General features: G+C 37.3%; 1 protein-coding gene across 1 annotated transcript; it reads right to left on the bottom strand.

The window, feature by feature from the left end:
- Nucleotides 1-218: 218 nt before the first annotated feature.
- LOC137949514 (formin-like protein 18) lies at nucleotides 219-24,161 on the bottom strand. The gene is made up of 18 exons (XM_068795576.1): nucleotides 23,623-24,161; nucleotides 21,936-22,633; nucleotides 21,130-21,351; nucleotides 18,907-21,017; nucleotides 18,658-18,787; nucleotides 18,226-18,297; nucleotides 17,882-17,980; nucleotides 9,152-9,193; nucleotides 8,986-9,066; nucleotides 8,839-8,889; nucleotides 8,660-8,741; nucleotides 7,420-7,514; nucleotides 7,211-7,282; nucleotides 7,021-7,137; nucleotides 1,695-1,763; nucleotides 1,442-1,508; nucleotides 660-1,060; nucleotides 219-574 (listed from the first exon to the last, which is right to left on the bottom strand). Exons 1-17 carry the CDS (start codon nucleotides 23,693-23,695, stop codon nucleotides 873-875), a joined length of 4,269 nt encoding a protein of 1,422 aa, XP_068651677.1. The 5' UTR covers nucleotides 23,696-24,161; the 3' UTR covers nucleotides 219-574; nucleotides 660-872.
- Nucleotides 24,162-24,435: the final 274 nt, after the last annotated feature.

Below are 24,435 nucleotides of genomic sequence, written 5' to 3' on the forward strand. Positions count from 1 at the left end.
CTTTCATACAATTCATGTCACGTTCTTCTTTCACTGTATCAAATGAAATAACAAAATATCTTTTAAACCAAATTCGTGTAATTTTTCTGCTTATTAGAAATTATAATACAGAAAATAAGTAAAACTGGCTCTTCAATATAGCAGCAGGAGACAGCAAAATAGAATTCGTTTGCACAAAAAGGTGAAAGGTCAACAGCACCGACCTCAAGAGACGTCGATTGAAGCCCTTAATTTCAGTTATTTTTTATCAGCCAGACAAGCCAAAGATGCGATTTCCAAAATGTGGACAATTCCAAATAATGAAAAGAAATATACATAACTATCTAAAATTGACGCAAGAAAAAGGAGAAAATGCTGTTTAACTTTGACTGCGAGCCACCACTACTTGCAGACCCCCACCGCTCAAATATACACAAGGAGAGGGGAGACGAGCACATATAAAATGAATAAGATCAACTTTCTACTACCTAAACCTACCCCAAATTACCGATAACAACTTACAACAAAGATTAATGGTCAGTGCAAGTATACTATACAAAGTTGGTCAACAGGATCTGTCTGAACTGCCACTGATCTGCAATAGTGAACAAGGATAAACATACATAAGTAAACAGTAGAAAGGAATCTTAGAGGACAGATAGAATGGCAGGGAAACTGACCTCATGAAGTACAAATCCTCACTTCTTCAATGTTTTGAATTCCCCGAAGCATATTCATTGGCCACTAGAAGAGATGTCAGCAAATTTTATTCTATTCATGTTTCATGACGAGGGAAGTTTTCTTTTCTCTTTTTTCTTTTTTCCTTTCTTTCTCAACCAAAAACTCCTAGAGATTTCGTTGTGTGCTTAAAATCAGTAAAGTCAGGTAATTCATTATTTGGTTTTGCCACTCTTGACGGGAGAGTTAGAAGCTTGCTCTGAAGACTTTTTGGGAGTAGCAACCTTCATTTTCTCATTCTCAGCTTCCTTTTGAGCTTTTTTCTTTTCAAGCTCCAGTTGCTTGCGGTTTTCTTCATGGGCTCGATTGAACATCCTCACAAAGTTTAGGAGCGTAGAAACGACTGCAACAGATATTCAGAAGTAGAACTTGAAATGAGCAAGGTGGTAGCTTAAGTTAAAATCTTGATGCAAAATAGAAAGAAATTGGCATTCACAGAAGCAAGGAGAAGAAGCAGTTCATAAATTCAATTAGACGCAGGAAAGGTGTCCAACACCATGTTCAAGTAATATTACTCATATAATGTTACTCAACTTTTTTAATTTTCTTTTTTGATAATAGTGAGAAATGATTTTGTTAAGAATTTAAAGAGAACCACAGACGGAACAAGGGTTAATTCTACTCTGATTGAGAATTTCAAGCAAAATTTTCAAGGAAAGTGGTTTCTAATGTCCTCAAGCAGAGCAGAACATTAAAAAGAAAAGAAATGGTTAGTCAAGAAGACCTTGCTCAAATGGGCAGCGAGCTGGATCTTCTCCAAAATAAATTGCCAGGGCATCTGCATTTCTACCCTGCAAAGAAATATTTTCAATGGTCATGCATTCAACTCTTTCCAACAAAAAGCACACATAGATTCAGTTTAACTCGAGGAAAATCAAGAGAAACTAAAATACTATGAATTTTTAAAAATTAAAATTTTTTTTCTTATCTTATATAAGCCAGTAAATAGATATTTAAGAAAACAAACAGGTGCATACCACTCCAGAGTACAGAGAAGTTAAGGACCTAACTCCAGCTTCAGCAGTGACAAGAAACTCTTTCAATGTCTGATCAAATACACATCAATTGGAAAGTTAAAGCTCAGTTAATTAACATAAATATAGTCTTCCAAATTTAAAAATCTTACAAACCAGAATATAAAAATATAGCAGAAAAATATAAAATAAAATCTGCTACATACACACACAAGCAAAAGAAAAAGAAAAAGACCAAAAATAAAAAATGAAAAACTCAAGCATAGCCCTAAATCCCATGAGAAGGCCCCTCAACTCTGCCTCCATATGGTGGCAAAGTCTTAAGAGGAACATAGCAATATAAATGACTGCTGCTCTCTTAGTCCAAGATACCCCACCACTCCCCCTCAACTATTGCCTCCATATGGTGGCGAAGACTTAAGAGTAGCATAGCAAAATAGATGACCGTTGCTCTCTTAGTCCAAGATGACCCCATCACTCCCCTTCAACTCTGCTTCCATATGGTAACAAAGACTTGGGGGAACATAGCAAATTAGATGATCGTTGCCCTCTTAGTCCAAGATGAGAGCTGCATCATCGTTGAACTTGCACCAACAAATCAATGTGAAGCCATGGTATGGGGGCTTCAATTATAGAATCCATGAACGAGGTCACCAACAAACAATAGCCCCTAATGAAAAAACTGCTCAAGTGATTGAGCTCAGGACGAAATTCTATTTCATTTTTTGGTATCACTAGTTTGGTTTCCAAACCAAAAATAAATTACTTCTTCCTCCTTATGCTACTATGGAGGAAGAATTCATGCCCAGAATTTCCTAGAATATTTGAGATTTGACAAATTTACTACTTTGCAAAGAGATGTTTACGTACAGATGTGCAGTCAAAGTAATGTATAATCCTGATTGATTTGAAAGAAAGATACAAACTCAGTTAATGGCTAGAAGCTTTTCACAAACCATTAGTCCTAATTTTTTGTGACCTTTTCTCTCATAGCCAAGTTGAAATCCATAATGTGCTAATCATACTAATACTATACAAGAACTGGCCTCCCTATCAACTGAATATCAAGAATACTTTCTCAACTGGGAGTTACTCAAGCAAGTTTAACCTTGCATTTACTACTAACATACACACGTTAAATCTTATCAAGTGCTAATCTCAGTGGCATGCACAAGGCTAGCCTCTTTATGATTTGTTTAGGTTTATATGGCCTTCAGTGTGTGCTGCTCACAGTGAGTAACCAAAGGTGTTTGAGCTAAACAAGGCTAATTTGTGGGTTACAAAGCAGTCTCCCCAAGCCTAGTTTTGAGACGTTTAGTGTTGTTATACAGAAATATGGGTTTGATAGAAATAGCATCGAAAGGAGGCAAAAACAAGACAAGATAAAATATGAACAAGAGGCCCTACACAACCAAGAAGACAGAAGACACCAGCTTTAAAGGAATGAAGACTTCAGCAACAAAGGTCTCGCCAAGAGGCTCCACTCCACAGAAAGGAATCCATCCATCAAGCATGCGGTGCTTCTCATATGGATGAGCGGGACAACCAAGGAATGGCAAATGTCCTATTGAAATACCGAAACAAATGACACAAACGAGAAGATTACAAATTTGCAGCTAATCACCATAAATGAATCACCCTCCACACAGAGTGGGCTAGAAAAAATTCCCAAACCAAGTCTAAGATTTTCAAGGAGACTTACAGCTCACCTTCCATAGAGTCACATGCCCATAAAGAGCAAGGTAAGGCAGGCAAATGCCACCGTACTGTTCTAAAATACAACACTTTCATGGGCCGTACTGTTCTAAAATACAACACTTTCATGGGGCAAAACAATTTCACTCAATTATCTGCTCTACTATTCTACCAAATGCCACCTTACTGTTATAAAACAAACCACTTCCATAGGGAAAATTTCGCTTGATTATCAGTTTTACTATTCTACCTGACTGTTTATGAATAAAAATTCTAACCTACGTAATGATTTTAGATAAGGCTCGCTCTTTACTCACATAAAACTTTTTAAAACATAATGAGCAATGCCTACCTGATCATCCTATCATCTTTATAATCTCAACCAATCCCTATGTAAGTGTAAGAAAAGAACCTCCCTCATGTAATGGACTTAATTTAAAATTTTCAATTAAAAACAACTCACACACTACACCCAATATCCCTAGTGAAAGTTGAAATCAAGACCTCAAACTAGAAATCTCCCAATGAGAACATTGAGCTAAGGCCCAACCGTCATTGTTTATATTTCTTAATATTGTTTCTACTTTTTTTGAATATTTGTGTATGTATACCAATGCAGCTGAAATGACTGACAGAATGGATATTGGGTTACCAGAACAACCAATAGTATCTCCACTTGTGGGGCTTTCATTACCCTAGAGCTACCATCAGAATCAAACTTAGTCAAATGATAGGAGGAGATCATGGGAAAGGACTGCATTCTACAGTCATTAAGAGCCACCTGTCCTCTAGTTACATCTAATGATAATATAAGGAAGATGATGCAAATCATCGTCTTGATGGGCCAAAAGTGGAATTCATAACGAACTTCCTCAGTAGTTCTATTGAGGATTCCCCCAAAAATCTTACTACTCACAGGTATACCAACACATCACTGCTACAGTCAATCTCCAAAGGATTTTGCCATGCCGCCGCAAAGTAGTGACAAACTGTTGAATTGAGCAAGCAAAGAGAGCGGGAAAGCAATACTAAATATTTAATTTCCTCAACAAGGCACCCCCACAAGGCGCAGCAGAGAAAGAGGCGATCCACTATCTCACCAGCCAAGTTTCACTACAGGTGGGTTATCCAAATGTTGCTGCACTTATTGAGTTGTTCTAATGTCAGTATCTTCCATATGGTTGCCCTAATGGATGAGGTGATTAACCAAGGGGGTGTAGAAATTGCGCAGGACAGTAGAAGCCAGGTGACTAGGTAGCTCATCAAGGGAAGAGGCATAGAAAGGGGCAACTATATAGAGGTGATCAGTACTCAACCATTTATGCTCTAAGGTATAACTTAGAAATAGAAGTCAAAGTCAATCCACTCATTCTAAACAATATACCTCTCTAAAGAAAGTATGTAGCAGATATCCTAGAACAATTGAGTTCTTTGAAGTGATTCGAAACCCTAAGAATCCTAAATTTATGTTAATAACAGAGGGTCATGATGTTATTGATGATCCACGTAGCTAAAAATGATTAGCTCGAAATTAGATCTTACTGTTGCTAAACCTGATTTGTCCCCGACCAAGCTGTTTTAGAGAATAATAAGGTACCTAAAGAAACACCAAGTTAAGAGTTTGTCATGTAGATCAAATAGACATCATGAAATCATTTTGGATTTGCTGCATTTTCTAATGTATACCGGGCTGGATCTCCCTAAGACAAAAGGTCAAATAGTGGATATCACATCAACACGGAAAAAGCAAGAGTAGAGCATTATCACAACGCCTACATGAAAGCCAAGTACCACACATGGTACAAGATACTAGTGAGTTAAACTGGGTGAAAATTTTGGCAGATGGCATTTGAATTAGGACTGATTAGCCTGTGTATTGTGATAATCAAGCAGTATCATACCTTACCAATAGTTCAGTTTACCATGAGAGAGAAAAACCACCAAATCTTATCTTACTCAATTCCTTTGTCTTGCTGATTTCCTCATTTACATCAAAACTTTAAACACCTTCATAAGCTAAATAATCAGGCTGTTTGTCGGTAGCATGAAGGATAAGAAACTAAGAATGATTTTTTTTTACAGTCAAGTGCAATTTTAGCCTTTCCAACCCCGAAGGATTGAGCTAGAAAGGTTTTTTCTTATCTCACATAATTATTGCAGTTAAGAATTCAAATACCTTTCCTCATTTCTAGTAATGGATAGTGCTGGCCAGCCATATGATGGATCAAACTCAAAAGATGCTCCAGTGCTGATTGAGGGGTGATATGAGAATTTTCAATAACCAAGGACAAGCATCTAGAAAATTTTATATAACAAAAAACATAACTAGACCGTCTTTAAACATCTCGCAATTTCATATTACCTACCATCCCATTCTCACATCACTTAATCCCCTTCAAATTTTACAATATGGTAGTTATCAGATGACCATTGCCAATAAAGACCAACCAAAGTTGCAAAAAGCTTCTCCAAAATCGTGCTTAATTTCAACAGTAGTCAGAAAAATAAAGCAGTAAAAGTTTACAAATGCCTAACTGGAGAAACATATGGACCAGCAGTGCATCTATCCACATGAATCATACATTAGCAGCAGTCGGCTATGTCAACCTAATGAGTCTTGAGGCCTCTATTTAATGCCAAGCCATAACATTATTCATGGGACAAAGTGTTATTCTCAAACTTTGTACTTTCCTATCCACTGCTAGATTGGATAGCATGAATCAGTCGTGTCCTCTTAAGAGTGGTTGGTTCATGCTCACTTTTGATGGCCCCTCTTAAGAAAATCCATGAGTTGAAGGGGTGGAGGTTTAATCAGGAATTTGTAGGAAAATATTTGTTGGGTATATACTCTACTACCTTTGGTCCGTGTGATTCCTTTGAGGAAATTTGGCCCCCTCTTGCAAAGGATCAGAGTATATATCAGTTTTTTCTCCTGATCCTATCCCTGTGGAAGGAATCTGTGGGTCATCATCAGTTGGATGGAGGGGGATAAAATCACCTCCTTGGTGCCTTCAATCAATTTATGAGGAGATCATGAATAGAGATTGAAAAATGCCAGAGGCAAGTTCGTCCTAGTACCAACCATCTGGCTGACCCTTTGGCTAGGCAGGGAATTTCCTGATAAAATCTCATTGTAGGATATTTCGTTCTATTAGAATAGCAGTCATGCTTTGTTCCATCCATATTACTGTTTTATTTTTTTTTAAAACAGTTGTTCCCACTTAATGAAATGTTTTTTCTTTTTCTGAAAATTGAGTTGTGTATTATCTTTACAATTCTCTTCTCAATGAAATCTCATTTCTCATCGTTTTCTTTAAGAGTTATTTAACACCTCATATCAAAGAGTTTCAGATCGAAGTCTCCAAACACAAACTCAGATTTGGCAAGCCATAACTTTAGAAGACAAGATTTAAGAGAATGTCAGTCCAGTGAGATAGAGGACCAAGTAATATATTAAAGAGACTCTTTTCACAGTCCATGTTTTTTATTGCTGATGAGAAATAGAAGATGTAATGCATAATATATTCCACTCTAGCTTTCCAAAGTATTTCTTCTCATTGGTTGTTAACTTCAAAGAAACAACTCTTCCCATGTTTTTGAGTATACAAAATTAAAAGAAACAAAGAAAACCTACCTTGCAAAAGGATTCTGAAACAGGACCATCATTTTCAGAAGCCGTCAATTCCTGCTCAACTTTTTCTAGTCCTTTGCTTATTGCTTGCATTTCTTCTGCCAAAATTTTCAGTTGTATCTGTGGGCCAACCAGGTTTCTTCTCTCAGTAAATTGCATATGTAAATATATAAAAGCATTACCATCTTAGTACCTTTGTTGATATTTCCAAGTTAACCAGATCCTTGTGAAAATCCAGTAGTTCAGGTAGTTTTTCTCCAAGAACCTTTGATTGTCAAAAAAGAAAAAAATTGAGAGAAAAGACAATAACATTAAACCTAAGTATATCAAGCTTCTACTTGACTAAAATATGGTGACCAAATATCAGTCAAAAATTCAAACATCACACTGATTGGAAAATACCTTGCAAAGGTAATGCATGAGAGTCATCTTATTGTTACGAGCACGGGTATCATAAAGTTTAAGGAGGCTGTCCAGCCTAAACCCAATAGCCGAGCCTACAAATGATAGTGTGAGTTACTATGGAGAAAGCAAGAATGACAAGAGATATAACTGTGCAAGGTATCAACCAATCTAACACACAAGAGAAATTTACAAATCAACATCAACTCTCTTTTTTAGGTCTCATGAACTCCATTCAACCATACCAAAGCTTCTTGGATACCAATAATTTACCTGTAACTTAAGTACCAGATAGTATTCCATTTAAAAAATAGGGCCTAATGCATCTATATAATTGGTTAAAAGTGTTTGACTGGCAACCAAAGCCATAATTTATGTCTTCTCGACTATCGATATTAACAGCAGCAAAAAAATATCTGATCCAGTATAATGTGAATCCCTCAAAAGATTTTAAATTCTTAAAGGGGTCATATTCTTCTTCTTTTTCGATCATCTAATGAATTTAATGTTTGATGAATCCTACAGCAACAAGAAATAGCTAGAAGTTCCTGACAAAGAGTACAACAAATATATTTTTTTCCAACAAGGGACAGGACAAAGTCCATTAACGAAAATCTTGCAAACAAATGTGTAAATTAATATGATTACTGCCTCTAGATTGTATTCCTGAAATATCTGAATTTTGTCAATTTTGTTCAGCCAAAGGAGAAAATTAGACTCCACCCAACCTATGTCTATCTCCTTGCATGATTAAGAACCTGAAAACCCATGAGCTTAAGGTAGAGAAAGCTGCACCTTTAAGTCACTCTTAGAAACCCAAAGGCATGAGAAAGCAATATGGTTTAGCAGAAAGAATTGATATCGAACAAAATACTCAGTTGCCTATCAAAATTATTCATTAAAAGCTAGTGGTTCTGACAATATAGCTGAGTTGAGAATGCTTTAAGAGTGAGTTCCTATCAGCCAAATTTTCCGTAACAAGGTCAAATAACAGGAAGAGTGAAGAGTAAACAATCTGATTGACAAAATAATAAAATTGAATGCTTCTTAAGAAAGACAATACAAAGAACTGAAGTGAAATCTGAGCATTTGTAATATCTGCTGTGCTTGACCATGGACAACCATTGAGCAAACATAGGCAATAGTCAACTTCTGTGCGAGGGGTTGAAGTTCATAGGACTGCCTCTTTAGAAACAAACAACAGTATCAAGAGCATCGACAAACCAAAATTCAAACTCACCCCTTGCAGTTCCATGGTTAATGGCATTACCAAGCGAAAGAATTGTTTGCATGATTCTGTATAATTTTGCAGACATCCTGATCTGGTATACAAAATGAGGATGATATGAGAGATTTCCTTGTAACATAAAATGACCTATACAATTTAGAACACAGTGGGCAAAAGTTTAAAATTTTTGCCTCTTCTGCTGCAGAATTCACTATATTCAGACTATTCCGGAGGTCAGACACCTGTAATAATAAACATAAGAGGAAGATAAAATTTAGTTCACAAACAAACTAGGAAGAGCAAGAAGCAGAACTGGTACTAATTCAATTTTCATTTACCTGTGAACCAAATTGAATCTTAAAAGAGAAGACTCTGAGCTTAGATTCTACCCGGGGCACCTTCATTACCTCTAAAAAGAACTGTAGTAGAACAAGAATACTTACATTTTAATTTGCAAAGAATTTCCTCAACTACTAAGCATGAAAAAGTCAAATGGATACTCACCTGCTCACATCTACCCAAATTTTCTTTGTCACCAGTGTAACCCTAAACAAGGTACAACAAGAACAATAAGGATATGGTAATAGTAAATGTCAGTAATTTCCCTACATATTTTGCTGAACATTTCATCTCCAGTTATTAAGACAACATTGGGTGTTTTCAAAGCAAGAGAAACAAGAACTAGAAGCAAGTCAGTCCCAAAAGTAGCTGCAGGCAGGCATACCCAAATTCAATTGAGGTAAAAAATGCGAGTTTGCCGAATACCCAGGCCCATCAAAGAAGAGTTAGAAAACATATGCTTTCTTAGCCAGGGGATCAAAGTTGACAAGGAAACTGATGATCTGAGACAACTTAGCTGGTTTTATTGAAGGAGCTTTTGTACCTCAGGAGGTTCCATGTAGTAATTCTCTAGCTCAATTAGGATTTCAGGATTTGTTTTTTTTACACTACCTTATGTGGCAAATACTAATTTTGATTGCTTTATGATTTTCATTTGTTTTCCCTTTAAAAAAATTAAAACAAACATATTTTCATGTCTTAAGATTCTATGAGACGTCCTACTGAGAACAAAATTCTATACAAAGACCAAGATGTTGACATCATCTGACTCCAAATATCCTGTGCTGACCAGAGAGGAACTCTCTCACACTAAATAGGGCATGTAAGGCAGGACCAAGCAACTTTAGAAATCACCAATTGATGTCAACATTAGTCTCTTGTATGTAGGGAATCTCTTCCCCTTCCTGTTGTTCTCTGATGCTTGGTGATTTATTCCTCATCTTTAATGATATTTTCATAACTAAAAAAAAAAACAAGAAATGTCCAAAGCTTTTCCATACTTAGGGATGGCAGAGGGACAGGTTTTGTGGATTTTAAAAAAGCAACCGGACCTTACATTTCCACCCTGTCCAGCCCCCATCACCAACCCCACCTCACAGGACAGAAAGCAGAGGCCCTCCGTCCGTCACCTCCACAGTAGTAGTGGAGTGGGCCAGGTGGGGGGGTGCATATTGAGAAGCAAGCAGACACTTAGGTTAACTTACAGATCCAAGTCCAAGAAGAAGAACAAGAAATGAATGCGAAGGGCAAAGCATTTAGCATAACTAATTTTTGGGGTACTTTCGTAATAAAGGGACAGGACACTTAATAATAAGTTATTACGCTTAAGGATATTTTTGGTCTTTTTAGGGTTTTAGCAAGGAATATAGCAGAGAGAAGCCATGGGACAATGGGAGGGGGGCATTTGGTGTTGTTGTTTTGCTCTTCTTCCTCCCTTCGGAACATCCCAACAGGGGTTGGAGCCCGTCCCTCCCTAAACCCAGTTAGGGTTTTCCTGTTGACACTGTCTCCTTCTGCTGCCATCCTCAGTCAGAGTAGGTGGAAATTTAATGGACTCATCTGTTTAACATGATAACTAAATGAACCAACCTCTGAAGAAGGTATTCTCTCTCCTACAACAACTGGATTACCTTTCCCTCAATCTCTTCTTAATTTCGTATATTCTACTCGAGATCTGTAATACACTTTCATGGGATCCAATTTTCATATACATACTTATACATAAATATAAACATACAAAAAGATTTTTTTAGGCAAAGCCATCTACTTTCTTTTCACTTACTGATTATACTTGATTCAAGCATGACTGTTGCTTTCTAAGGCTAACACATAAACACAAGAGATCACAAGGGAAGGAGACAAGAGAGGAACTCTAGCTCTTGGGAGAGAGGAAAGAAGAAACCAAGGGAGAGAAAGAAGAGGAAAAGAGAGAGAAGTGTAAGTACAAATTTGAGCAAAGAAGAAGAGGCTTGAATGTTTTACCTTATTCCTTGAGGTTGTATTTATAGTTGTGAAAAAGTGTTTATAATGGCAGCAATGTCGTTAAGGCTACATGCTTCAAAAAGAAAAAGACATAAGAAGACATACACCAACTTGTATAATTATAATTCCCCATGTTGGAAGATATGATGTAATTAGAGTGGCATTGATGTCATTATTTTATGTTTTTTGTCTCTTCTTCATTCTTAATGAGGTGAAGGGCATAATTATAATATTGTACTTTTATCAATTATAAATAGAGCTTAAGGGAGAGGGTTTGAAAAAAGTCCATAACCCTATTTTTCCTCCTCTTTTCTCCAAATTCGTCACTCTTCCACTTCTCCTCCTAAAACCTTCTCTCTACAACTTTTCTTCTTCTTCACACCCCTTAATCCTTTTCTATTGTGATTATACATCATGGAATCCTAAGTTTCAACATGGTATCAGAGCGGGGAAAGATCTAAGATGGAAAAGAAGAAGAAGATGGAGAAGAAGGGGAGGAAGAAAAATAAGAAGAAAAAGAAAAAGAAACAATAGGAGTTTCTCGTTTTTTCCTTAGTCTTCTTTCCCAATTCATGTTTTTCATTGAATTTTTACTCTCTTACCGTATGTTTTGTATAGCAAATTATATACCGTTGGAAATATATTTGAGTCTAGTTTCCAACTCAAAAAGAATCGTTCAAATCAAATTTTTCTAGAAAGAGAAATCGACATATGAAGCAGCAAAGGTCAAGCAACAGAAAGCTTCAACTTTCAAGCCGTTTTATGCCATCAAGAATGAAACGTTATATGGAGAAATATATATCAAAAGAAAGATCTGTAAGTCTATTTTTTTACCTATTCAACCATTTCTCAATCTGAGTTTTTTAGACGGACAAATCGATCTCGGAAGAGTCAATGGTCATGTTGACCAAAGAAGAAAGAGTACTCAATTCGGCCAGATTACAGAGTTCGAAATATATCAGATTATTTATCTCAAAAGAAGTATATTTTATAAAGAGAAGTTATACTTGGATGAAAGGTATTTAGGTCTAGTTTGAAGGAAAAAATTTCATGTCAATCTGATCCATATTTAAGGAGATATTCGCATTGGAAGAATAAAAGGTCATGCTGGTATCCTATTGCATGCGAAGATCCGAATTTAAACCAAAATTTTTGCTTCACTTTTTGAGTTGCTATTATTGATCAACAATATCAAGAAACTATCTCATGATCTACCCTTGGAAAGTTTATTTTTTGTTAACTAATAATATCTGGAAAGAATCTTTATAAGATCATCTTATTTTCAAAAAAAATCCTTGATTTATTTGTCAAAGAGAAGAAGTGTTCCTATTCTGAATTATGGCAACTTTCCCAAAAAAATAGTTACTTGATTTAATGCTGCAAATTGCAGAAGTATCTATCTAAGGAGATTTTGATCTAGGGTCAAATTCAAAACGTGTGTTTCTTCTCTGGTTATGAGAAATAATTGTAGCATATTAACAACAAGTTGGAGCAGTACTTGATGTACTTATCCCCTTATGAAGTGAGCAGCCTCGCTCAGCTTATCACTCAGTGAAATTCTTTCAAGCTATAACTGGTCTAGCCTCAAACTTTGCCTTTGGTTTTTTTATCTTGCCTTTCAGAATCAGTTTCATTCTGTAATTACATCTCTAAGTGTGGGTTATGTCAGAAACATGACACTTATGTCATTGGCTGCTAATTAGTTGGTTTAATATGGCTAGCTCTCGGTTTGATTTCTGAATTAATCACTGATGCAATAAGCGTAGAAGCAGCATCCGTTACTATTTTATCTACTCTTCTCTGTTTTTTAGAAGACCTTGCAGCAACTCTCGAAACCAGCAACACTCAGTTCAGTTATTCTTTTTGAGAAGATTAACAACACTTGGTTCAACTTATTGGCAGCTTATTACTCAGTGCACAACTTCCTTATCCAAGGATGGACTCGCTGCAGATTATATCACATGTCCTTATTACTCTTAAAGACTTTCATTATTTACCGGTTATCCGCTGCTATATAACTACATATTTGGTACATGTTATTTGGGCATTGGCTCATTACTGCAGCTGCTATTGTGTCTCTTTGATTGTGACATTATTATTGAAGAAGAACTCCTCGGTTGCTTGCCTTGGGTTCATTATTTACTAACTGTTGTCGACATTGGTCCATATGATGAAGAATCGGAACTACTTAGGAAAATAAAGCACATGATAACCCCGACTTCTTCACCTTATCTTTCTTTGATTCCCCATTACCCTCTTATTATTTGGTAGTCTTTCTCCTACCATCCTTTGTTTGACTTTCACTTACCCCTTTGGTCAACCCTTTTGGAGCATTGCTTTGGCCGGTTCCTTTTATATATATGGATGTTTTTAAAGTCCACCGAGACTTTTATTGGTACCCTTGGATTTTTTATCGTCATCTTGTGAATGATAACAATTACCCACTTTAGTGATTATTATCACTATATTTGTTCGAGATCATTTGAGGTTGGTTTCGACTTATGTTTTATCACCCATTTCTACCATTTGAGAGTGAGAGCCTGATTTCGTACTTATCTTTGGGACACCGAGATAGAGGAGATTATTATTACATCTATGTTATTTGTTTCTAGCTGGGATCACTGCCATTACCTCCCAGCTTGAGGGGGAGCGTTAGAAGATATGATGTAATTAGAGTGTTATTGATGTAATTAGTTTGTGTTTCTTGTCTTTTCTTTACTCTTACTAGGGTGCAGGGCATAATTATAATATTTTACTTTTATCAGTTATAAATAGAGCTTAAGGGTAAGTTAATTTCTGTTTTACAATGCACTTGGAAACATGTTCCAAGATCTGCAAATCACTTAGCCGATGCTCAAGCGAAAAAAGGCGTTACCCTCCAACATCTTGTTGTGGAGGAAATGTCTTTTTAGCTTCAAGGTATGTAATTTTTTTCTTCAGTAATATATTCACACTTATTCTCAAAAAAAAAAAAAAAAAAAGCTTAAGGGGGAAGGTTTGAAAAAAGTCCATAACCCTATCCTTCCTCATTTTTTCTCCAAATTCGTCTCTTCCTCTTCTCCTCCTAAAACCTTCTCTCCACAACTCTTCTTCTTCTTCTTCACACCCCTTAATCCTCTTATACTGTGATTTTATATCATGGAATCCTAAGTTTCAACACTTCATCTCTATGGAAATTTTCCTTATTTACTAGTCATGCCACCCTTACACACGTGGGTGTCTTTTAACACTCCCCCTCAAATCGGTGTTTGAACTTCACTTTGCAAATAATATTGGTTAAGAAACCTGTGTGCTTGAAAAAAAATTCTAATATTGTACGACTTGAAAAAGAAATTTTGATTGTCTTGCTATGATTCCTCTTCTTCTTGTTCACATCTTGCTTGTAATCTTCATCTTGTTCTCATCTTGTCTCCTTCGTACTTGGATATTCTAATCATATAAAGTTTGATTACCACACAACAAGTGGAATTCTTCATTGTCGGTTACCTCTTTCTTGTACTTCTTCTTCTACTTCTCCCCTTTCAAGCTAGAAATCTCTTTGTTCTTCACCAAGAGATCAAGCTTGCAAAAAATAATAGTGAGAGAAGAAAAATCACACCTAGCTGTACAACAAAGCTCCATACACCTGTCAAAATGGTTAGTCTGAAACACACTCCGCTAAATTTCAAAGGCAGAAAAACATCCCAACTTTTGGGCACAACAAAGAGACTACTCACTTTTTAAGGGTAACTCAAACAAAAAACACCTCTTGGGCGAATAATAAAATGACTTGAATCAAACTGGATGTTGAACACACTCCAATACTTTTAGGTAGTGGGTCTATAGGCATTGCTTTGAAGTGATTTTAACAAACACAAATTGAAAAAAGTACTTTAAGAAATTAAGGTGTTAATAAGAAGATAGCAACTCTCATATTTCAAACAGAAGAAGGCGCACAATGCAGCTCTTCATACTTCCAAGTAAGGAGGCACTTTTAGACCAATAGATTATAAAAAGTGACCAGGTTTGACTCAAGAGGGAGATAAAAAAATAATTACTATATGAACATGATGATTGAAGAAATTTAAAAAAAAAAATCTCCAATAAGAAAGTTTTGAGATAAAACATAATAAAGGAAACTTTCTAAAAATAGACTTCTAATATAAGCCAATTACTTTTTAACACAACTTGACCAATTTGGAAAGAAAATATCCAAGAGATAAATTTTGGAATAAGGGAGATTTAGGACACTAATATTTGGAATTTAGAATGAGGAAACAAAACTTTCTACATAAAAAATTTCAGACTTTGTCAAAAAGGAAACTAAACTCATATAGGAAAAGACTTCTCTTAAGGAAATTGATGTAATTCTAATAAAATAAACTTTTAAGGAAGGGAAGATACTCAAGTTAGTAAAATCTTGACTAGATTCTAAAAACAAATAGGAAACTTAACCAACATGAGCAACTAAACTCATATAGGAAACGACTTTTCTTAAGGAAACTAATGTAATTCTAATAAAATAAACTTTTAAGGAAGGAAAAATACTCAAGTTGGTAAAATTTTGACTAGATTTCAAAACAAATAGGAAACTTAAACAACATTAGCAACTCAAAAAGTGAAGCAAAAAAATTGGCTTAGATTCAGATTTTCGCATGCAATAAGCAACCAGTATGACCTTTGATTCTTCCAATGTGAACATCTCTCTCTAGAAAGATCAGATTGAGAAACTGTTTATTGGGATAACATGTAGACTCACATAGCTTTCTTTTGAGATTTAATTATCTATATAAGTTCTCAGTCATGCTGGTACAAACCGTCTAGAAAGTTGAGGTTTTTTGCTGCTACTTGAAACTTTTTCTGCTGCTTGACCTTTACTGCTTCATATGTCGATTTCCCTTTGTAGAAAATTCTGATTTCAAAACTTCTTTTAGATTTGAAAACTAGACTCAAAGATCTTTCCAACGGTATATAATTTTCTATATAAAACTTATGGTAAGAGAGTGAAACGTCCAATGAAAAACAGGAATTGTGAAAAGATTAAGGGAAAAACGAGAAACTCCTCTTTTTCTTTTTCTTTTTCTTCTTCTTCTTCTTTTTCTTCCTCCCTTTCTTCTCCTTTTCCATGTCAGATCTTTCCCTGCTCTAATACCATGTTGATTTCTAGGACCAACACATAAACACACGAGATCTCAAAGGAAAGAGAGAAGAGAAGAACTCTAGTGCTTGGGAGAGAGGAGAGAAGAAATCAAGGGGGAGAAAAGTGTAAGGACAAATCTGAGCCAAGAGGAAGAGGCTTGAATGATCTACCCCATTTCTTGAGGTTGTATTTATAGTTGTGGAAAGGTGTTTACAATGACTACAATACCCTTAGGGCTACATACCTTAAAGTGAAAAATACATAAGAGGACATACACCAGGTTGTATAATTACAATTCTATGCCATCTCTATAGAAGTTCTCCTTGTTGGAATTGGCTGCCTGTCTTTAATATTCACGTTGCGCCTTCTCTAACAGGTCGATCTTTTAGAGTAAATGGTTTCAATATGGTATCAGAGCAGGTCGGTCGTGTGTTCGAATCCTGCTGCCCCCAATATCTGTGTTGACGAATTTGGTCCCCAGGTTTGTGGGGGTTGCCCCGTGTTGTGGGTGTCGCACATGCGGGGGGAGTGTTGGAATTGGCTACCCGTCTTTAATATTCATGTTGCGCCTTCTCTAACAAGTCGATCTTTTAGAGCAAATGGTTTCAATACTCCGTATTTAGTAGTCATGCCACCCCTACACACATAGGTATTTTTTAACAATAACAAGGTCTAACCCCTTTTTGAGTATTAGTGCTCAATAAAAACCTTCAGTGGTGATTATTCAAAAATGTTGTGGATCGGGTCTTTGGCTCAATGACCAGATGGGGTTTCTAGTATGAGGTCTTGGGGTTCAAGTCTCACCGAGGAAAAGGTGTGTAAATGTGCATTTGCAATCAACTTTCAAAACAAAACAAAAATGTTTAACAAAAAATTCCTATCTTTATTTGATTTTTACATTGAGTCCTTTATTTGATAAGTTATTTTATCCGCATGTTTTCATGCATCATAATGCTTCCATAAAACCCTTAATATATGACTTTAGGAAGAAATATTTCAAATAAGTAATGTTTTCACAATTAACACAACTTTCTGCATTGTGTATTCAAGTTTTATTTGTTAAGTTGAGTCTAAGGCCCATCCCAAAATGACTAGCCAACTTAGGAAACCTCTTTTCCAACTAATAAACTCAAGATCTTTGTCTCATTAATCCATGTGGGACTATTCTTTAACACTCTCCCTCACGTGTAGGTCCTCTTTTGTGGCTCTATAAGTGGATAATTTAGGTGTATGCTCTCTTTTGTGGCTCTATAAGTGGATAATTTAGGTGTAGACCCTCTTTTGTGGTTCTACAAGTGGATAATTTTAGGTATAAACCCTCTTTTGTGGCTCTACAAGTGGATAAGTTTTAGGTGTAGGCCCTCTTTTTGTGGCTCTACAAGTGGATAATTTAGGTGTAGGCCCTCTTTTGTGGTTCTACAAGTAGATAGTTTTAGGTGTAGGCCCACATATGAGTACCTGCTCTAATACCATGTGAAGTTGGGTCCAAGGCCCATCCCAAAATGACTAGCCAACTTAGGAAACCTCTTTCCCGGCTAATAAAGTCAAAATATTTGTATTCACTAATCTATGTGGGACTATTCCTTAACATTATTAATACATCTTCACATTTATTGTGACAGTTTTACTAAGAGCCATGTGCATTTCTGCCAATATCATATATAACCACAGAGTGAAACAAACGTTTCCTTGAAACTGAAAAAGCTTGCTAGTAGAACACAACAAAAGAGCTGTTGGGAAAAAAGCTGACACAAATTAATAGACAATATATTTATACATATATATATAAATACCTTAAGCAATTCAATCTCCTCTTTTGTTGGACAAAACTTTATAAGGTTATCTACCTGGTCCACATCTAAAACTGCCTCATCCAAGGCAAGAACTGAGCTCTGGGAAATGTATAAATAGTGATATCAGAAGATCAAGCTCAACATTCCAAATAAAATTGAAGGGGTTATGGAAAACGAGAATATGGAAAAAAATAAAAGGTTTAAAAATATGATTTAAAAATTTAGAAAACAACAGTTACTCCATTTCTAGGAAGAACAGGACCCTGATGAAAATATCTACTGAGATCACACAATCATGAAAATCAAGAAACATGAGGAATAGGTGAAAGAGTTGATAAACTTACCATCAGATCGGGCAGTGGCATCTTAACCTTTGTTAGCATGATTTCACAGTTATAAGCACGTCTCATTTCAATCTGCAGATCAAGCAGAGGCAAACTACACTGAGCACCTTATAACTTACTAATTTCACCGACAAGCCAGGAAGCAATATAGCAATCTCAAGATTAGATATCTCAGTCCCAAAAATTAAATATTCAATTAAGAGAAATAAGAAACTTTAATTCAAGGACAACTCTTAGGTGCCAGCAAGCATATATATATATATATATATATATATATATACACACATGATGAAAGCTTAGAGAATCTGAAGGTTTAAAATAGCTGCAACTCTTTATCCTTTTTGCACTGGGAGATGCAGCAAAAAGATAAATTTTAACATGATAAAAATGGTCTAAATTTTAACTTTGTGAAGGATAAACAGATGAAGTTACCAGATGCACTTTATCAGGTTTTCCCCCCACAGAGGCACGCCGACTTGATTTATCACCCTTACCATGATCAGAGGGTGGAACAACAGCAGAAAAAAGATTCTCAAGCTCTTTCATGTCAAACTCAGGAGCCCTGGAAAAGAACAGCAAAAAAGATATAAGGTACATTTTCCACTTCCAAACTCAAACAGACATTATCACACACTTCACATATAAATAAGCAATAACACCAATGAAATTAAGTTATTATACTTGGAAGCTTCATCCTGTTTTTGTGCTTCAGCCCACAAGCTTCCCTGCATAGCTCTTGTCACTTTTACCCAATGCAATGGCTTTAGTGTTGACCTCTTTGAAGTTGTTGGTGCTTTTGGACTCATAGAGCGCAGTCCCCGTCCCTTTGCACCAAAATTTGGAGCAAGTGCAGGTGGGGGAGGTCCAGGACCACCAGCTGCTTTACTCCCACCTGGAGCAGTACCTGGTCCCTTAGAGAATGGCAAAGATCCACTAGGAGCAGGTGGAGGTGGAACTGGTGGTCGACTTGGAAGCCCTTGACTGAAGCGAGGGGGAAGTGGTGGGGCTGGTGCAGCAGGCATAGCAGATATACTAGTGGAAGGGCCGGACAATGGTGGAGGAGGTGGGGGGGCTGGTGCAGCAGGCATAGCAGATATACCAGTGGAAGGGGCAGACAATGGTGGAGGAAGTGGGCGGGCGGGTGCAGCAGGCATAGCAGAAATACTAGTGGAAGGGCCAGACAATGGTGGAGGAGGTGGTGAGACTGGTGCAGCAGGCATAGCAGATATACCAGTGGAAAGGCCAGACAATGGTGGAGGAGGTGGTGGAGGAGACAGATAGAACAAGGCCTCTGAGAAAACAACCATAGATGGAGGTGGAGGAGGTGCAGCAGTCAATGAAGAGGATGAAGACACTGAAGATACAGCCACAAGGGGAGGGGGAGGGGGAGGGGGAGGAGGGTCAGACGCCTCATTTGTAATTGAAGCAGATGAAGACATTGAAGACACAATCACAGGGGGAGGAGGAGGTGACGGAGGGCCAACCATCTTCTTTGTAGTTGAAGCTGATGAAGGCACTGAAGACACAACCATAGGAGGAAGAGGAGGAGGTGGTGGTGGTGGAGGAGGGGCAGCCAACTTTCTAACTGAACTAGGTGAAGACACTGAGACCGTGATCATGGGGAGAGGAGGTGGGGGAGGGGGAGTGCCAGCCATCTTTGTAACAGAAGAGGATGAAGACAACATAGACATAGTCTCAAGGGGGGGTGGTGGTGGAGGAGGAGGGGGATGATCTGCCATCTTTTCTGTAGCTGAAGAAGAAGAGGCCACAGACAAAGCAGTCATGACAGGAGGCGGGAGAGGAGGGGGAGGAGGGGGAGGAGGGGAAGCAAGAGATGATGGTGGTGGAGTGAAGGTCATATGTAGACTGGTTTTTGTCATTAAAGAAGGAACTGAAGCTAACACTGGATTTAGAGGAGGTGGAGGTAATGGACGAGGCCCAGCATTCCCTGGTTTTAGAATTGATTGAGGTTCAGATGAAGAGGAATTCAGTGGAGGTTGGTTTAGATCTTTTGATGATGAAGAAAGATGTTTGGAATCACCCTCCATGGGATCAATATAGGAAGGACCTACAGGTTTTGACTGAGCAGCAGATGATTGTGATTGAGGGACTCGCTTATTTGCTAACTTAGAGACTTCATTAGTTCCAAATGAAACAACATGGTCTTGCAACAAAGCTGTAATTCCAAGAGCAGAAGGTACACTATGATAGCGAGACATGGGCAAAGATGAACCTTGCAAAGAATTACAGTAAGAAGCTGGATTTGATGATGATGCTTGTCCAACACGTTGAGATAATATTTTGGACTGGACAGGGCGTTGAACAGCAGCCATCACTTCTTGATGTTGAACTTTATCTTTTGTTACATCTGATTTTGGGGATGGTTTCACCATGGAAGAAGGCTGTCGAGGAGGTGATGAACTCTCTGTGAAACTAACTCCTGAAGAACTGGATTCCAGAATTTCTTCAACTGCATCTTGCTCAAGTCGAAAAGGTAAAGGGGGTGGGTTCCTTTTGCAATTATCTCTAGGTGAATTCTCATTAAGAGTGTCTTGTTCAAGCAGCTCCAAATTTATCCTCTCACGGACAACATTTGCAATTAATTTCTCTCCTGGAAAAACAGCATCCAACTTCTCTTGAAGTGCAGCATCGGCCTTTGTGTCCAGCCAATCTACAGTGCTAAAGATCTCCTGAACCTTGGAAAATGCTTCCATTGGAAGTCCTTCCTTCTCTCCACCACTCAAATCAACCGTGATCAAAGAATTAGTGGCATCCATTTCTGATAGAAGGATCTGCATCCAAAGAATAATTGGGAAAAAGAAATATATAAGATAAGTGTAGACAAATAAATGAATATCAAAGTACAATTTTAGAAACAAAAATGTACATAAAACTAGCATATACCTCTGCCCTGAAGTCCTTCGGAAATCGATCCTTGGCATTCCAGAGAATGTCAATTTCATCACGGTTAAGCATCAAAATATTGGACCTGATGAAGGCAGTGTTGAACATAACTCGAAACATCATTTCTTCACGTACAAGATCCTCAGACAGATTAATGCACTCTAGAACAACATCACCTTGGATGTGGCAATGGATATCAATTTTAACAAGTTCACAGTCTGACTGCAACCAAAACATATCAATTAGGAAGAGAAAAAAAATCCACAAGTACACTTAAGCTGGATGATATGTGTTTTTTTTTTCCCCTGTAAGAAAAATCATTGAACCCCAGCTACGCACCACCCCCCCCCCCCCCCCCCCCCCCCCAAACAACTCCTTATCTCTGTTGAGTACAATTTGATGTGTACGTGCCAGCTGGCCAAGTGACATTCAAATTATTACAGCTTGGAATGAAGTCATACAATATAGGTTCAGTATGATACTTCATAATACATAGACACAAGCTATTGTTTGGCCCATCAATTAAACAGTTCAAGACTTCTTGTTTGCACCAAACTGTGAAGGTAGGAAACCCAAGATGCCTATTACACACAAACATGAGCAGAAAGCAGCTTAAGTGTGCCTTTTACTTGAGACCTTTATTTTAAGCTGCCAATCATTCCTTCTTCCCAACAAATGAAGTAAAAACAAAAAATTATTCACGTTTCGTTCTTTTTCTTTTTTTTTTCTTTTTTCGAGAAAAGAAACTCATAAATCATGCAAGGCGTTCAAATTTTAAAAAGTGGAAACATGTAAATTACATTCACCTGCTTATAGAGTCGGACACTGTTTCTCCTTCCTGGTGTAGGAAAAAGAACTTTAGGAGTCCGATCACAAATAAAGGGATCCTGTCCATAAATCTTAAATATTGGTCTGCAGCCTCCTTCACAATTAAAATTAGGGATTACCCTAAGAATAACACAATCCAGAGTTAGTGCCCGATCCAATGGAGGCCATTCTGCTCCCACATTTCTTCTTGAAACATATTGGAGGTATCTCAACTGCGAAGGCAAGGGATTCAATGGAGACAAAAGCTGCAAAAGCTCCCGTGGAGCCTGCTTGTATATCATGTCTAAAGTTTTATGTTCTCCTGTATACTGTTTCCTGTAAATCAAAAGCCCAGCCAGCATGAAAGCCAGAACTGACCAACCACCTCGTTCACAATGCATTAGTAGAATGTTCTGCTGACCAAGAGAGAGCCAGCTCTCACATGACCTCAAAAAATGGTGGATCATTTCCATGGTGAGTAATGGGCACCCTTCATATTGTCGAGGATAGTCCATTACAAGCATATCATACTCAGATAGAATGTTGGAAATCAGGCTTTGTCTTTCCCCCTCTTTGAAATTGAAAACCATGTAAGAAGAATCTGGAAACTGCTTGCGGAGTTGAGATACGATACTTTCCACAAAGATCTCATAATCATCTTCTTCTAAGACATCCGTAGAAAAGCAGCAATCGAACACTGCACATAAAGAGTCAAATTACCTTTTTTCTTTATGTGCTTTTCTTATTAAAAGTTTGAATCAATAAACCATTGAAGTAAAATCATAGAGCTGAAGAGTAAGAAATCACCAAATAGTTTGATATGAATCATACAGTTACTAGAGTTTGAGAAGAAACTATAGCAATGAACTCTTTCTTCCTTTATTTATAAGAGAGAGAAGCAAGAAAAAATACAAAGGACCTGTTAAGAAGAGAAAATACTAAAAACAGAAAACAAATTCATTTACTAGAGCATGTTGTAAGAAGCGATACAAATTAGTAACTATGCTAAGTGCTTTTATTTGAAGAAAGCCGTACACCTTTGTGAGGAAGTAATGGTTGTCTTATTTCCTCATGGTATTGTGACAACAAAATAACTTGTTGAATCTTTAGTTTTGCATCCCGAGCTCTGACAAGTAGATTTCCATAGATTCTGGCAAAGCCATTACAAACTGCGTTTAGCATACAAGTTTGTTTACACTTATTTCTTCTTCTTTGGTATATGTACTTTTTTCCCGTTCAATACGTTGTCCAAATGGGTTAAATAACAAATAAATGGTGCCAAAAGAACATGAGCAGGAAACATCAATATGAAGGGCTAGCAGATAAAAGAAAGTATTACATTACAAACCCACCACTGACACTATGGCTTCCATTAAGCACAAGACAACTCATACTCTTCTGAAATATTAGGAAAGAAAAGCCCCAAAGTATCAATTAGCTTACTTTTTTTTTTAAAAAAAAGAGTATCAATTAACTTCTCAGTCATAAAATTCAGCATGGAAGGACATGTTAAACATTAACCAATATAACATCAGCAACAAAGAAACTATTAAAAGAAAGGAATCAAACAGACGAAGAAAATCGAGAAAGAAAAAATATGTTTAGCTCTCCTAATAGGAGCAAATTCAGCATTCGCAACGGTCAGGCCACACACAATTTTACGACATTCAACAGACTGCAATATACCGTAAACTCTCTCGGAGATCTCGAGAAGTCCATCGGGCGGCTTCCTGTAGAAGAACTTCCGAAACAGAGCCATTTTTCAGATCTAATCTGATAAGCCAGGAAAACCTAACACACTGAACGACTCCCAGGCAGTTCACGCTCTCTCCACATTTGGAGCTGAAATAACTTCTCCTGGACGTCGAGAAACGCAAGATCGCACGGAGAAATCGTGAAAACTCATCATTCTCTTTCCGTGGAGCAGAGAGTGTAAATTCAGGAATCAGAGAAATGAATTTTGCTGCAACTTTAAGGCATCGTTCTTATTTTATTCCCCAACTCTTAACTGAAACTTCGCTTTCGATGCAAATGCGAGACAACATAAACAGGATTCCTACGATCTCAGAAGCTCGAAGATCTTCGGAATCTCAGCTAAATTCCTTCGCTGGTCGTCCACCTTTCTCTTTCTATAAAACAAAACACCCTTTCTCTCTCTCTTCATATGCCTCTACCCTTTTTCTCTCTCTTTTGGTGAAACGATGATGATGTCTGATTTTCGGTATTCCAGAATCCAGATCGATGCTGTTTGTTTTGTTTTGTTCTGTTTTAATCAAGTCCCTGATTGATTTTGTTGGTTTCCTCCGTTCGGCACGTGTGCTTGTTTCGACAAGAACGACAAAAAGGTAATTTCTTCCCTTAAAGACTACTTCCGCATTCTTCTCTCAGCATCCTAATCACACCTCGTGGCCGAATCGACACGATTTCGCCTCTTCTCTTGTTTTTTATCGTCTCTTCCTCGTTTGCCGCTTTGCCAAATCGCAAACGGCAGTACGTGGA

Source organism: Aristolochia californica, unplaced genomic scaffold (assembly GCF_029961685.1).
Source record: "Aristolochia californica isolate CCGP_79_NKW_82.1479 unplaced genomic scaffold, dmAriCali1.0.hap1 SCAF_14, whole genome shotgun sequence".
Classification (NCBI taxonomy): domain Eukaryota; kingdom Viridiplantae; phylum Streptophyta; class Magnoliopsida; order Piperales; family Aristolochiaceae; genus Aristolochia; species Aristolochia californica.

What these genes read in the sequence shown, in the direction of transcription:
- LOC137949514 (XM_068795576.1), bottom strand. Translation starts at nt 23,695, where the DNA reads ATGGCTCTGTTTCGGAAGTTCTTCTACAGGAAGCCGCCCGATGGACTT. An exon ending in AGGAGATTGAATTGCTTAAG is followed by an intron (nt 9,194 to 17,881) that starts GTATTTATATAT and finishes TACCTTGTTTAG; the next exon opens with GGTTACACTGGTGACAAAGA. An exon ending in TTTCAGAATCCTTTTGCAAG is followed by an intron (nt 1,764 to 7,020) that starts GTAGGTTTTCTT and finishes GTATTTGATCAG; the next exon opens with ACATTGAAAGAGTTTCTTGT.